This window comes from Labrus bergylta, chromosome 1, assembly GCF_963930695.1.
Source record: "Labrus bergylta chromosome 1, fLabBer1.1, whole genome shotgun sequence".
NCBI classification, from domain to species: Eukaryota; Metazoa; Chordata; class Actinopteri; order Labriformes; family Labridae; genus Labrus; species Labrus bergylta.
In genome coordinates, this window is record NC_089195.1 from 37976956 (window position 1) to 37993482 (window position 16527).

The 16527-nt window shown below is 46.7% G+C and overlaps 1 protein-coding gene and 1 long non-coding RNA gene across 2 annotated transcripts in view; one reads left to right on the forward strand and one right to left on the reverse strand.

Moving 5' to 3' along the window:
* LOC136180955 (myelin and lymphocyte protein-like) overlaps positions 1 to 11859 on the reverse strand; it is a 150750-nt gene extending 138891 nt beyond the window's left edge. The window contains exon 1 of the mRNA XM_065960824.1: positions 11222 to 11859. Coding sequence (XP_065816896.1) covers positions 11222 to 11311 — 90 coding nt within the window. The 5' untranslated portion in view covers positions 11312 to 11859. The remainder of the gene's footprint in view (positions 1 to 11221) is intronic.
* A 169-nt stretch (positions 11860 to 12028) lies between these two features.
* On the forward strand, positions 12029 to 13827 carry LOC136179992 (uncharacterized). Its single transcript, XR_010666932.1, has 3 exons — positions 12029 to 12338; positions 12439 to 12737; positions 13341 to 13827. It is a non-coding gene; the product is annotated as an uncharacterized lncRNA (long non-coding RNA).
* The last annotated feature ends 2700 nt before the right edge of the window (positions 13828 to 16527 follow it).

A 16527-nucleotide genomic window follows, 5' to 3' on the forward strand; every position in this document is an offset into this window, starting at 1 on the left:
CATGTAAATTTACCTGAAATGAGCGTGATCTAGAAACACAGTTAAGCAGTGAGTACAGTATGTTATTCTTCTTTTCTCTCGTCATGTCAGCTGCACCTAAACTCTACACCTCCGATGATTGACAGGCTGCATTATTCATGGCACTGCAGCACACTCCACCTGCTCCACCAGCTCCACCTGCTTCACACACTCCCGGGGGGGGGGGAATTCCTCCTTTCCTCTGACCCCTCTTCACAGTGATTGGTCAAGATGGCGCCGGTGAGACGGCAGCCCGTCGCGTACAGCTGTGTGTAGGGAGAGAGAGAGAGAGAAAGAGGACAGTGGATAGAGTCAGAAACCAGGGAGAGAGAGGACAGTGGATAGAGTCTGAAACCAGGGAGAGAGAGAGAGAGAGAGGACAGTGGATAGAGTCAGAAACCAGAGAGAGAGAGAGGACAGTGGATAGAGTCAGAAACCAGAGAGAGAGAGAGGACAGTGGATAGAGTCAGAAACCAGGGAGAGAGAGGACAGTGGATAGAGTCTGAAACCAGGGAGAGAGAGAGAGAGAGAGGACAGTGGATAGAGTCAGAAACCAGGGAGAGAGAGAGAGAGAGAGAGGACAGTGGATAGAGTCAGAAACCAGGGAGAGAGAGAGAGAGAGAGAGGACAGTGGATAGAGTCAGAAACCAGGGAGAGAGAGAGAGGACAGTGGATAGAGTCTGAAACCAGAGAGAGAGAGGACAGTGGATAGAGTCAGAAACCAGGGAGAGAGAGAGGACAGTGGATAGAGTCAGAAACCAGGGAGAGAGAGAGGACAGTGGATAGAGTCTGAAACCAGAGAGAGAGAGGACAGTGGATAGAGTCAGAAACCAGGGAGAGAGAGAGAGAGAGAGAGAGAGGACAGTGGATAGAGTCTGAAACCAGAGAGAGAGAGGACAGTGGATAGAGTCAGAAACCAGGGAGAGAGAGAGAGAGAGAGAGAGGACAGTGGATAGAGTCAGAAACCAGGGAGAGAGAGAGAGAGAGAGCGGGGAATGACATGTGGAAAGAGGCCACAGGTGGAAGCAAACCCGGGCCTACCGCTCGAGACGAGAGCCTCAACACATGGGACGCGCCCTACCACTGCGCCACCAGCGCGCCCCATGTGTTGTTGACTTCTTAACCAAGACTTAACCATACTATCTGGGGGGACGGGAGTGGAAATATGTGCCTGATATCGGCCAGACGGATGGAGCAAAGTGCCGTGGTATACACCCGTCAGGAACTGCTAAGCCTGGTACATGGCTCAATATTCAGGATTCGACATGACATACCGAAGGAACTCTTACAGAGGAGACATCGGGGAACACATGCAGGGGTGAAGAGAAACAAGAGGAGGTTGGCAAGGACATGGAGAGAGACTTTTAAACCAGCCCTACCATCTATCACCATGGGAAATGTTCACTGCCTAACTAACAATACGGACGAATTAGAAACCCTGGTCAGGTACCAGAAATTGTACCGGGAGAGCAGCATCGTATGCCTGACAGAGACGTGGCTGACAGAAAACACGCCCGATTCTCTGATCAGTTTCATCGGCTTCAGGGCGATACGAGCGGACAGGGACACCGGAGCGAGCGGTAAGCAGAAAGGAGGGGGGCTTTTACTGCTCGTCAACAACGTGTGGTGTAACCCTAATCACGCTACTATCAAAGAACAGATATGCAACAAGGACATTGAACTTTTAGCGGTTAGTTTAAGACCATATTACCTACCCAGGGAGTTCACTGTGGTGGTAGCCATTGTTGTTTATATTCCCCCATCTGCCAAGGCGGAAGTCGTGTGTGACGTGCTGCACACCACTATCACGAGACTTCAGTCAAAGTACCCAGAGGCGTTCATTGTTGTGTCTGGAGATTTCAACCATGTCCGTCTCTCTAAGACTTTGCCCACTTTTAAACAGTTTATTGACTGTACAACCAGAGGTGATAAAACGCTGGATGTCTTGTATGCAAATGTGAAAAATGCATACAAATGTACTGCACTGCCCCCTCTTGGCCGATCAGACCACGACATGCTACATCTCTCTCCCTCTGACACCCCAGCTGCCAAGAGGCTGCCTGTCACCACCAGAACATCAAGAGGCTGGTATCCTGAGGCTGATGAAGCCCTGAGGTGCTGTTTTGAGACAACAGATTGGGATATGTTCTGTGAGGAGTATGGGGAAGACATTGATGGCCTAACAGAATGCATTACCCATTACATCAATTTCTGTTATGATGACATCATGCCATCCAGGGTAATTCGTTGCTACCCTAACAACAAACCATGGATTACCAGCAGCCTGAAGGCCTTACTAAATGAGAAGAAAAAGGCTTTCAGGGAGGGTGACAGGAATACAATCGAAGTACTTCAAAAGGAACTGAAGGTGAGGATTAAGGAGGGGAAAGAAGCATATAGGCTCAAACTAGAACGACAGCTGCAGCAAGATGGAGTGAAGCAGGTATGGGCTGGAATGCGAAAGATCACGGGCATGAAGCAGAAGGGCGGTACACTGCCTGATGGCGAACAATGTCTGGCTGATGATCTGAACAGATTTTTCAACAGATTTGACTGCCCCACACCACCCCAGCCTCCCCCACCTGGTCTGCTGACCATTGCTGCTTCCTCTCCACCTCCCCTCCCTCTCCCTCTCTCCAACGCTCCTGAGATGTCACCTGCACGGAGTGCCCTCTTACCACCTCCTACTCCACCAGCAGCTCCACCTATGACTCTTCATACTGCGCAGGTCAAGGTGATGCTGGACAGACTGAAGCCAGGGAAAGCAGTGGGACCTGATGACATCAGCCCAAGGCTACTGAAGACTTGCTCTTCAGAGCTGTGTGGTATCCTAACACACCTGTTCAACCTGAGCTTGCGTTTACAGAAGGTCCCAAGGTTGTAGAAAACATCTTGCCTGGTACCTGTCCCAAAGAAGACCCATCCCACTCACCACAATGACCACAGACCGGTAGCGCTCACCTCACATATTATGAAGACATTTGAGAGACTTGTCCTCTTCTACATCAGGACTAGTGTGTCAACTCAAATGGATCCTTTACAGTTTGCATATCAGCCCAACATCAGTGTCGATGATGCCCTCATTTACATGCTGCAGAGGGCGTACACACATCTGGACACCCCTGATGCATCTGTAAGGATTACATTCTTTGACTTCTCAAGCGCTTTTAACACCATTCAGCCCCGACTGCTAGGGGAGAAGATGGAGAAGATAAAGGTGGATCCATTACTGGTACTGTGGTGTTTGGATTACCTTTTCCTCAGACCACAGTATGTGCGCCTACAGAACAATGTCTCAAGCACCATCCTGAGCAGCACAGGGGCTCCACAAGGAACTGTGCTGGCTCCATTCCTGTTCACCATCTACACAGCGGACTTCCAATACAACACCAACAGCTGCTTTTTGCAGAAATTTTCAGATGACACAGCTGTTGTCTGCCTCATCAAAGGGGGCAATGAGGAGGAGTATAGAGACACAATAAACAACTTTGTGGAGTGGAGCGCACACAATAACCTCCATCTCAACACCACAAAAATGAAGGAGATAGTTGTGGATTTCAGGAGGGGGAGGAGGAGGACTCAACCAACACCAATCACCATCAGGGGCACTGAGGTGGAGATGGTCGCCAACCACAGGTACCTTGGTGTGTAGCTCGACAGTAAGCTGGACTGGAAGAGTCATATGGAGGCAGTGTACAGGAAGGGACAAAGTCGACTGTATTTCTTAAGGAGGCTAAGGTCATTCAACATCTGTGAACCCCTGCTGTGCAGTGTCTACCATTCAGTGGTGGCCAATGCTCTGTTTTTCGCTGTGGCCTGTTGGGGAGAAGGCGGCCATACAGCGGACAAAAACAAACTGGACAAGCTGATCAGGAAGGCCGGCTCAGTGGTCGGGGCTGAGCAACTAACGGTGCAGCAGGTGGCAGAGGCCAGAACTCTGAACAAACTGGTTTCAATAATGACCAACCCCACTCACCCACTCCACGCCCTGAAGGTGATCAAGAGCAGCACCTTCAGTCAGAGACTGATTGCACCAATGTGCAAAACTGAGAGATACAGGAAGTCTTGTATACCAGCTGCTATAAGGTTTTACAATACACAAAAAATTAACTTTGCACTTTTTTTTAGTATTTTTTTATTGTATTTTAACTTATCTTCTCTTGTTGTGCTGTTGTGGCACTGTAATTTCCTGTAAAGGATTATTAAAGGATCTATCTATCTGACTCCTCTGACCTCTCTGACCTCTCTGACCCCTCTGACCCTCCTCTGACCTCTCTGACCTCTCTGACCCCTCTGACCTCTCTGACCCCTCTGACCCTCCTCTGACCCCTCTGACCTCTCTGACCCTCCTCTGACCCTCTTCTGACCCCTCTGACCCTCCTCTGACCCCTCTGACCTCTCTGACCCTCCTCTGACCCTCCTCTGACCCCTCTGACCCCTCTGACCTCTCTGACCCTCCTCTGACCCCTCTGACCCTCCTCTGACCCTCCTCTGACCCCTCTGACCCCTCTGACCCTCCTCTGACCCCTCTGACCTCTCTGACCCTCCTCTGACCCTCCTCTGACCCTCCTCTGACCCCTCTGACCCCTCTGACCCTCCTCTGACCTCTCTGACCTCTCTGACCCTCCTCTGACCCCTCTGACCCCTCTGACCTCTCTGACCCTCCTCTGACCCCTCTGACCCTCCTCTGACCCTCTTCTGACCCCTCTGACCCTCCTCTGACCCCTCTGACCTCTCTGACCCTCCTCTGACCCTCCTCTGACCCCTCTGACCCCTCTGACCTCTCTGACCCTCCTCTGACCCCTCTGACCCTCCTCTGACCCTCCTCTGACCCCTCTGACCCCTCTGACCCTCCTCTGACCCCTCTGACCTCTCTGACCCTCCTCTGACCCTCCTCTGACCCTCCTCTGACCCCTCTGACCTCTCTGACCCTCCTCTGACCCCTCTGACCCCTCTGACCCCTCTGACCCTCCTCTGACCCCTCTGACCCCTCTGACCTCTCTGACCTCTCTGACCCCTCTGACCCCTCTGACCTCTCTGACCCCTCTGACCCCTCTGATCCTCCTCTGACCCCTCTGACCTCTCTGGCCTCTCTGACCCCTCTGACCCTCCTCTGACCCCTCTGACCCTCCTCTGATCCCTCTGACCCTCCTCTGACCCCTCTGACCTCTCTGACCTCTCTGACCCCTCTGACCCCTTTGACCTCTCTGACCTCTCTGACCCTTAACCGTATATTTGACTTTCTTAACTTTGTCCTTGAGCTTACTGTGACATTCTGACACCACAGGACCATGAAGTTACAATGGTGCCATCACTTGGCATGCTTCACTTGTGCTCCGGGGCGGCGAAGCCCCCCCTTTTCATTCTTCCTATAACTCACAAACTGGAGTACCGACTAAACCAAATAGTTAGAAGACGGTCAAACGATACCTGTAAATGTTTTAATTCTTACAGCTTAGCTCTGTAGCGTCCTCTTCGTTCACTTCTGTAGTGCAAATGACAGGTGTCAGGTCCACGCCCCCTTGATTTGATGGTTAAATTCATTCAAGCCCTGTGGACGAAGTAGAACCCCAAAATTCTTTGCTGACCTTGATCGGAGTATGTGTGAGATAAATGTATGACAAGCAACTCGCAATGAAACACAGCAGTGTGCTAGGGTCCACCTCATTGGACACCCCTTACCCTAACCCTACCACAGGTGACAGGTGCATTGAATAACAATATAGAAAAAATATCTATTTCTCTGATGGTCCCGTTTGCTTCTGTAAGTCGAATATAACCCAAAACCCTAACCAGTTAAAAACTTCAAACAGGTCCTTACTTACAATGACCATCATGCCTGAGTCTGGTTCTGATCCAGGTTTCTGTCTGTTCATCATGAGTCTGGTTCTGATCCAGGTTACTGTCTGTTCATCATGAGTCTGGTTCTGATCCAGGTTACTGTCTATTCCACATGAGTCTGGTTCTGATCCAGGTTACTGTCTGTTCATCATGAGTCTGGTTCTGATCCAGGTTACTGTCTGTTCATCATGAGTCTGGTTCTGATCCAGGTTTCTGTCTGTTCATCATGAGTCTGGTTCTGATCCAGGTTACTGTCTGTTCATCATGAGTCTGGTTCTGATCCAGGTTTCTGTCTGTTCATCATGAGTCTGGTTCTGATCCAGGTTACTGTCTATTCCACATGAGTCTGGTTCTGATCCAGGTTACTGTCTGTTCATCATGAGTCTGGTTCTGATCCAGGTTACTGTCTATTCCACATGAGTCTGGTTCTGATCCAGGTTTCTGTCTGTTCAACATGAGTCTGGTTCTGATCCAGGTTTCTGTCTGTTCATCATGAGTCTGGTTCTGATCCAGGTTTCTGTCTGTTCAACATGAGTCTGGTTCTGATCCAGGTTTCTGTTCATCATGATTCTGGTTCTGATCCAGGTTTCTGTTCAACATGAGTCTGGTTCTGATCCAGGTTTCTGTCTGTTCATCGCGAGTCTGGTTCTGATCCAGGTTACTGTCTATTCCACATGAGTCTGGTTCTGATCCAGGTTTCTGTCTGTTCATCGTGAGTCTGGTTCTGATCCAGGTTTCTGTCTGTTCAACATGAGTCTGGTTCTGATCCAGGTTTCTGTTCATCATGATTCTGGTTCTGATCCAGGTTTCTGTCTGCTCATCATGAGTCTGGTTCTGATCCAGGTTTCTGGACTGAAGGGGGGAATCAGCCCGATTAGACTTCACGGTACATCTGTGAAGAATTTCCTCCCTCATAAAAACTTTGATCAGAAATCTGAAATGTTTGCATGTTGTTCGTCTGAATCTGGTGGGCGGAGCCTCAACCAAAAGCAGTTTCTATAGGCCAGTGTTGATCAGAGTGCATTATTGTTGACTGAACGTCACATTCTGTTTATTATCTGCTGCATTTCTTTTTGTTGCTGAACTGCCGTGTTCGCCTCTACGTGTAATGCTATGCTAGTTTACTTTCAGTTAAAAGACCAGCGTACCTGCCGTTGAATCAAAGTCCGGCCACTGGCTTTCTGGTGTTTAAGTTATAGTTAACCCTAACCCTGAACTCAGCTCAAGCTAAGCAACACGGCTTCCTTTGCTGTCCACCATTTTGTACCTACGTGACGTAGCTTCACATGGTGCCCTCGATCTCCCCCTCTCTCTCTCTCTCTCTCTCACGACCACACACACACACACACACACACACACACACACACACACGTGCCATGCTGTTTGTTTGTTTGTTGAGCTCTCAGAGTGATCGGAAAGAGGAACTACGTACATTAACAAAGATTTTACTGACACGCTCTGTTCTTCTCAGAATCAGATTCAGGATCTGATCTGTGCTCATAGTTTCTCTGTCGTCCTTCAACCAGCTCAGCAGGATTACTGTGTGAGATAACGTCTTATCATAATAAATCATCAGAGCTGGGACTAACCCCTTTCAGGATCCTAAACTGGTTCAGACTGTGAGGGTCTCTATGGATCCTAAACTGGTTCAGACTGTGAGGGTCTCTATGGATCCTAAACTGGATCAGACAGTGAGGGTCTCTATGGATCCTAAACTGGTTCAGACTGTGAGGGTCTCTATGGACCCTAAACTGGATCAGACAGTGAGGGTCTCTATGGATCCTAAACTGGTTCAGACTGTGAGGGTCTCTATGGACCCTAAACTGGTTCAGACAGTGAGGGTCTCTATGGATCCTAAACTGGTTCAGACAGTGAGGGTCTCTATGGACCCTAAACTGGTTCAGACTGTGAGGGTCTCTATGGAGCCTAAACTGGATCAGACAGTGAGGGTCTCTATGGATCCTAAACTGGTTCAGACTGTGAGGGTCTCTATGGACCCTAAACTGGTTCAGACAGTGAGGGTCTCTATGGATCCTAAACTGGTTCAGACAGTGAGGGTCTCTATGGACCCTAAACTGGTTCAGACTGTGAGGGTCTCTATGGATCCTAAACTGGTTCAGACTGTGAGGGTCTCTATGGACCATAAACTGGATCAGACAGTGAGGGTCTCTATGGATCCTAAACTGGTTCAGACTGTGAGGGTCTCTATGGACCATAAACTGGATCAGACAGTGAGGGTCTCTATGGATCCTAAACTGGATCAGACAGTGAGGGTCTCTATGGACCCTAAACTGGATCAGACTGTGAGGGTCTCTATGGACCCTAAACTGGATCAGACTGTGAGGGTCTCTATGGACCCTAAACTGGATCAGACTGTGAGGGTCTCTATGGATCCTAAACTGGTTCAGACTGTGAGGGTCTCTATGGATCCTAAACTGGTTCAGACTGTGAGGGTCTCTATGGACCATAAACTGGATCAGACAGTGAGGGTCTCTATGGATCCTAAACTGGATCAGACAGTGAGGGTCTCTATGGACCCTAAACTGGTTCAGACTGTGAGGGTCTCTATGGATCCTAAACTGGATCAGACTGTGAGGGTCTCTATGGACCCTAAACTGGATCAGACTGTGAGGGTCTCTATGGATCCTAAACTGGTTCAGACTGTGAGGGTCTCTATGGATCCTAAACTGGATCAGACAGTGAGGGTCTCTATGGACCCTAAACTGGTTCAGACTGTGAGGGTCTCTATGGATCCTAAACTGGTTCAGACTGTGAGGGTCTCTATGGATCCTAAACTGGTTCAGACAGTGAGGGTCTCTATGGACCATAAACTGGATCAGACAGTGAGGGTCTCTATGGACCCTAAACTGGATCAGACTGTGAGGGTCTCTATGGACCCTAAACTGGATCAGACAGTGAGGGTCTCTATGGACCCTAAACTGGATCAGACTGTGAGGGTCTCTATGGACCCTAAACTGGATCAGACAGTGAGGGTCTCTATGGACCCTAAACTGGATCAGACTGTGAGGGTCTCTATGGATCCTAAACTGGTTCAGACTGTGAGGGTCTCTATGGATCCTAAACTGGATCAGACTGTGAGGGTCTCTATGGACCCTAAACTGGATCAGACTGTGAGGGTCTCTATGGATCCTAAACTGGTTCAGACTGTGAGGGTCTCTATGGACCCTAAACTGGTTCAGACTGTGAGGGTCTCTATGGATCCTAAACTGGTTCAGACTGTGAGGGTCTCTATGGATCCTAAACTGGATCAGACAGTGAGGGTCTCTATGGACCCTAAACTGGTTCAGACTGTGAGGGTCTCTATGGATCCTAAACTGGTTCAGACTGTGAGGGTCTCTATGGACCATAAACTGGATCAGACAGTGAGGGTCTCTATGGAGCCTAAACTGGATCAGACAGTGAGGGTCTCTATGGATCCTAAACTGGTTCAGACTGTGAGGGTCTCTATGGACCATAAACTGGTTCAGACAGTGAGGGTCTCTATGGATCCTAAACTGGTTCAGACAGTGAGGGTCTCTATGGATCCTAAACTGGATCAGACAGTGAGGGTCTCTATGGACCCTAAACTGGATCAGACTGTGAGGGTCTCTATGGACCCTAAACTGGATCAGACAGTGAGGGTCTCTATGGACCCTAAACTGGATCAGACTGTGAGGGTCTCTATGGACCCTAAACTGGATCAGACTGTGAGGGTCTCTATGGATCCTAAACTGGTTCAGACTGTGAGGGTCTCTATGGATCCTAAACTGGATCAGACTGTGAGGGTCTCTATGGACCCTAAACTGGATCAGACTGTGAGGGTCTCTATGGATCCTAAACTGGTTCAGACTGTGAGGGTCTCTATGGATCCTAAACTGGATCAGACTGTGAGGGTCTCTATGGATCCTAAACTGGTTCAGACTGTGAGGGTCTCTATGGATCCTAAACTGGATCAGACAGTGAGGGTCTCTATGGACCCTAAACTGGTTCAGACTGTGAGGGTCTCTATGGATCCTAAACTGGTTCAGACTGTGAGGGTCTCTATGGACCATAAACTGGATCAGACAGTGAGGGTCTCTATGGACCCTAAACTGGTTCAGACTGTGAGGGTCTCTATGGATCCTAAACTGGTTCAGACAGTGAGGGTCTCTATGGACCCTAAACTGGATCAGACAGTGAGGGTCTCTATGGACCCTAAACTGGATCAGACTGTGAGGGTCTCTATGGATCCTAAACCGTTCAGACTGTGAGGGTCTCTATGGACCATAAACTTGTTCAGACTGTGAGGGTCTCTATGGATCCTAAACTGGTTCAGACTGTGAGGGTCTCTATGGATCCTAAACTGGTTCAGACTGTGAGGGTCTCTATGGACCATAAACTTGTTCAGACTGTGAGGGTCTCTATGGATCCTAAACTGGATCAGGCTGTGAGGGTCTCTATGGATCCTAAACTGGATCAGACTGTGAGGGTCTCTATGGACCCTAAACTGGATCAGACTGTGAGGGTCTCTATGGATCCTAAACTGGTTCAGACTGTGAGGGTCTCTATGGATCCTAAACTGGTTCAGACTGTGAGGGTCTCTATGGATCCTAAACTGGTTCAGACTGTGAGGGTCTCTATGGACCATAAACTTGTTCAGACTGTGAGGGTCTCTATGGACCATAAACTTGTTCAGACTGTGAGGGTCTCTATGGATCCTAAACTGGATCAGGCTGTGAGGGTCTCTATGGATCCTAAACTGGATCAGGCTGTGAGGGTCTCTATGGATCCTAAACTGGATCAGACTGTGAGGGTCTCTATGGACCCTAAACTGGATCAGACTGTGAGGGTCTCTATGGATCCTAAACTGGTTCAGACTGTGAGGGTCTCTATGGACCATAAACTTGTTCAGACTGTGAGGGTCTCTATGGACCATAAACTTGTTCAGACTGTGAGGGTCTCTATGGACCATAAACTTGTTCAGACTGTGAGGGTCTCTATGGACCATAAACTTGTTCAGACTGTGAGGGTCTCTATGGATCCTAAACTGGATCAGGCTGTGAGGGTCTCTATGGATCCTAAACTGGATCAGACTGTGAGGGTCTCTATGGACCTGTATGACTGATTTCTAAACACGTGGTATCAAAAGATATTGAAGTACGGAACATTTTAACAACTGAACACTTTCAATTGTTCTTTCCTCGAGATCTCAGCTTAATCATGGCGATATCTCGGTGTAACGTTTTACGTAACAACCAGAGAAATGAAGTTATCTCAGTGATAAATCAAAGAGTGTACAAAGTGAAAAACAAGTTTGTTGTTAGTCACATCAGAGTAACGCTCAGTCTCCCAGGTGAAAGCTGTGTAAAGGTGAGTCTCTTACCAGCTCCGGTAGGTAGAGGATGTCGGGGATGGTGGTACATATTCCGACCCCGCTGGGGAGGTTCCCCATGGCGGCAGTGTTGGAGGTCATGCTGCTGCTGCTGCTGCTGCTGATCGGACTGAAGCACGACTCGATGCTGCTGCTGCTACTGATCGGACTGAAGCACGACTCGATGCTGCTGCTGCTGCTGATCGGACTGAAGCACGACTCGATGCTGCTGCTGCTGCTGATCGGACTGAAGCACGACTCGATGCTGCTGCTGCTGCTGATCGGACTGAAGCACGACTCGATGCTGCTGCTGCTGCTGATCGGACTGAAGCACGACTCGATGCTGCTGCTGCTACTGATCGGACTGAAGCACGACTCGATGCTGCTGCTGCTGCTGCTACTGATCGGACTGAAGCACGACTCGATGCTGCTGCTGCTACTGATCGGACTGAAGCACGACTCGATGCTGCTGCTGTTTAAACCGGGAGAAGCCGACCAGAAAAACCGGAATCCCCATCACCCGGAGACAAAGACACACCCGGCGGGCCGAGTGAGCTCAGTGGAGATCCGTATGAGGCTCAGAGCGAGTCAGGGCGAGGGAGAGAGAGAGAGAGAGAGAGAGGGCAAGGGAGAGAGAGAGAGAGAGAGAGAGAGGGGGGAGAGAGAGAGACAGAGAGAGCGAGAGAGAGGGAGAGAGAGAGACAGAGAGAGAGAGAGGGGGAGAGGGAGAGAGAGAGAGAGGGCGAGAGACAGAGAGAGAGGGGGAGAGGGAGAGAGAGAGAGAGGGCGAGAGAGAGAGAGAGAGAGAGGGGGAGAGGGAGAGAGAGAGAGAGGGCGAGAGAGAGAGAGAGAGAGAGGGCGAGAGAGAGAGGGAGACAACCTGTAAACAACACACCCATGGAAACAGCAGGCGCTTCTCTTGGCAGGTCAGCTGTTGGACAAACACCTCCGATAATCGACCAGCCGGGTCGGATTTCAACCGCTGAGACCTGATACTCCTCAGGGAAAACCTACGCCAAGACTCTGTGGACACGAGTCAGAGGGGCGAGGACTCCTAGAACAACAACGTCGACCAAAACCTGCTTAATCTACAACCTGGTCTAAAACCTGGTCCAGTATATTCGACCAGGTGAGTCATCAAAACATTCACCCCCCGTACAGTGTGTGTCCATCCAGACATGAGCTAATCACACCAGGCTGTAAACATGTTCATCTCTGCTGTATTTCAGCCCTGCTCAGAACAGGCTGTTTCTGTGTCTGGACCATAGACTGTAAATATTACTGGACGAACCCTGACCCGTCTGTTACATAGGCAGCAAATGAGTCCAATCGAGGGCCGCATCCATATTGGATTTGCAGTCTCAACCTAACTTCGGATCAACCTAGCAACAGCAGTAAGGCGGGACCGGCGAGACTTAGCTCCGCCCATTCAGCTCGACGTCAGCAGTCCACTTGACAGCATAACTAACCCTAGGCTGCTATCATCAACTATTCCTGCTGAATAGGGGATGAAAAAACTCTATAAACAGTAAGTTAACATTTAACTTTTCTACCACACAGTTAAAACTAATTATATTCAACCCAAATATTTAATTAAAGTCTTAAAACTACACTTTTTTTAATATACAACTATGGTTATTAGTTATTTGTCAGAGCGGTTACTAGACTTTGCCAGAGTTAGCAGAGCAATACATTAACAAAGTTTTATACATAGACTGTAAATAAATATGAGACATCCAGAAGAAATCAATATTACAAAGCATACAGTTCATGTTACTGTTCTGACAAAAAGAGGAATGTCTGTGTTTTATATTTACTGATGTCAACAGCGATGAGGTGAACATGACAATTGAAAAATAATTATTTAGTATTTATTATAAGATATTTGTTTTCTATTGAACCTGTGAAGTCATGGAGTCTGTGGACAGTGTCAGCTTCACACCAAAAACTTTAAGTATTAGAAAAAATAGTGTTTAAGACTGGTATCTATTATTAGGAGCTGCAGCTACCTTGTTCAATATTATTCCTGCAGATGTGGCTCATAACAAAAAAACACCCTGAGCTGTCACATGTAGTTAACTGTGCATTTTGTCTGAGGCATTAATTGAACACCTTTGTATTTCTCCTATAGACACAGTGTGGATTATTGGTGACTGGTCCATTGAGGTGCCCAGAGAGCTGCAGAGACAGAGGAAGAAACCTGAGCCTCAACAACATCTGTATTTGTTGGTTCTTCTGGGGTGGACTTCAGTTGCTTCTCTTCAACAGCTCGCTGTGAGGGAGGTCTCCCCCGGATGGCCTGAGTGATGTCACCCACAGGCTGAGAGCTGGAGCTGAGGCGGGTTTTAAACCTCCTGACAAACCGTTACACCGTACCCGCCTGTCAATCAGGTCAGCTACACGCCTTATTGTGAATAACTCTTATCCTTCATCAAATCAAAACTGATGAGTCATCAAAACATTCACCCCCCCGTACAGTGTGTGTCCATCCAGACATGAGCTAATCACACCTATTTGTTTGTTTTGTACCAAGGTGTAAACATGTTCATCTCTGCTGTAAAAACAGACTTTTTTTCATGTTGTTTTTCAGACTAAATAAATATTTCTATATAAATGCACTCCTTTGTCTCTACTTATGAGTATACATTTCAGATTTTAAAAGGACAAGACTAAAATGTGCATTAATACTCAACTCAATAGCTTAGGGAAGGAAGTCTACTTTTACACAACTTCTTATTCTTTTGATAAATACTAATGTAGTTCATTTCTGAAAGTGGGATGGAACAGAGTCATTGCAAAATGATGCCCTTAAACACAGCCCCATTCTTAAATCAAGATACATGGAGAGTAAATAAGATCAATAACTTGTGAATAAAAACACAGTTAAAAATGATTTAGAAATGTAGTCTTCCCTGATCAATATCACATAATATCAACTTCTCCCATCTAAACTGGACAAAGGGTTTTAAAATGGGAAGAAAATGGTTTGATTGCAAGTTGTTTGGAGGAGATCTAGTTTTATTTGAACAGCTGAAGCATGAATACAGTCTTCTAAGGAGCAAACCCTCCTCCTCCTCCTGAAGCTTGTGGAGCTCCTTCATGTACTGCTGTCTTATCTGCTGGCCATCTTCTCTCAGCAGAACTTTGACTGTTGAAAAGTCATTCTGAAGAAGCTCGAGCATGTGACATGGATCCAGGAGAACATGGACTTTTAGTGAGGGGTCTTCAGGATGGCAAAGAAAGAGAGAAAATAGGCGGTTCCAGAAAATTTTTTGTTCTCATCTATTTTTCTGTATTCATCTGTGTGTCAGAGCACATTTATAAATTCAACAGTGTACTACCCAGACAACAAAGGTAGGTCCAGTATTCAGGTAATCAACATCTATTCAAAGTTAAGAAGATAAACATTATTGTAATCATGCTGTTTTCAGCTCTCTCACTCACACAATGATATTCCACATCAAATGATCTCAGATTTTGTGAGGAAAAATTAAGCAGTTTATTGAGGATAGTACTTCATCTTAACATGAAACAAATATAACCTGAATTATTTAAATCATTAACAGGTCCCAACTCTCTGTGCTTTAGTACAGAACATACAGTAACTCATTTATTATTAACATGAGCTCAGTACATGGCTGTATTCTTCAAACTATTTCTTGTACTTATTGCTTTATATCTTATTTTCATTCAATATGTTATTTATCTTTTATATTTCTATTCAATTCAATTCAATTCAATTCAATTCAATTTATTTTGTATAGCGTCAACTCATAACAAGTGTTATCTCAAGACACTTTACAAAAAGCAGGTAAAATACCTTACTCATTGTTATGTTACAAAAAGCAGGTAAAAGACCTTACTCATTGTAATGTTACAAAAAGCAGGTAAAAGACCTTACTCATTGTAATGTTACAAAAAGCAGGTAAAAGACCTTACTCATTGTTATGTTACAAAGATCCGGCCTATCCATCATGAGCACTTTAGCAAAGCAGCAAAAGTTACAGTGGTAAGAAAAAACTGCCTTATTAGAAGGCAGAAATCTTCGGCCGGATCCCCGGCTCATGACGAAACAGGGGGGGGTGGGGTTGTTCTGGCAGGCCGTCAACCAACGATCTTGAGGAGCCTAAGAGAGCTCAAGAGCTCTCAGGAAAGTAGGTGGTTAGTGGCTGGTCTACACCAGCACTAACTATAAGATTTATCAAAAAGGAAAGTTTTAAGTCTATTCTTAAAAATACAGACTGTGTCTGCCTCCCGGACCCTGGCTGGAAGGCGGTTCCAGAGGAGAGGAGCCTGATAACTGAAGGCTTTACCTCCCATAGTACACTTAGAGACTGTAGGTACCACCAGCAGGCCTGCACTCCGGGACCGCAACGCTCTCGAGGGGCAGTACGGCACTAGTAGCTCCTTCAGGTAGGATGGTGCCTGGCCATTTAGAGCTTTGTAGGTGAGAAGAAGGATCTTGAATTCTATTCTAGACTGAATTCAGACTGTATAGTCTGTATTTCTACTGCTATATTCTTTGTAAGAGCATCTGTAACGATTAAGAACTATATTAATAACCATATTAAATTTCCCTGAACTTATACAAAATGAATTTTTTTAAATTTGTTAACAGTTTGCACAAATCTACACTACATCAACCATGTAACGTTAGTGTCATCCTCTATAACCTACACAGCATATTAGGTTCAGTTGAGTTCAGTTTATGTTACTGACGGATAATTACTACACAAAGTTTGTTTTTTAATGTCCACATTTAGGTGGAGTATAACATTCATCATAACGTCAGATAACCATATTTACAGTCTGTGGTTAACCACCGAGGTGAACCTTTAGTTTTTGTTTTTTTGATACTTTCTTTTTATTGATATTTTCAGAGTAAAACAAAACAAAAGAAAAGAAGGGAATGAAAAAAAAGAAAGAAAAGAAAAAAGGTAACACAGGCCATACATTAGTCAAAATACACAAATCAGGGTTTTTCAATTAAAAAGAGTTACTTTCCGTACAGTACATATTCCATTTCTTCCAGACTTTTATATATTGGTCAAACTTTAGCCTTAATGAGAAGCTCAGTCTCTCCATGCAGTGTATTTCATTGATTATTGCTAACCAATCATCCTTTGATGGGGGGTTTGCCTGCAGCCATCTCCGTGTGATTGCTTTCTTAGCTGCAACCAGAAGGACTTTATACAGATATTTATCATCTGACAGGTATAGTGTGATAAAAGAGCAGTCCACGTTTATTCTAAACATGACACTCATTACTTCTGTAACCTCCTTCCAAAATGGCTGGACCTGTGAGCAATCCCAAAATA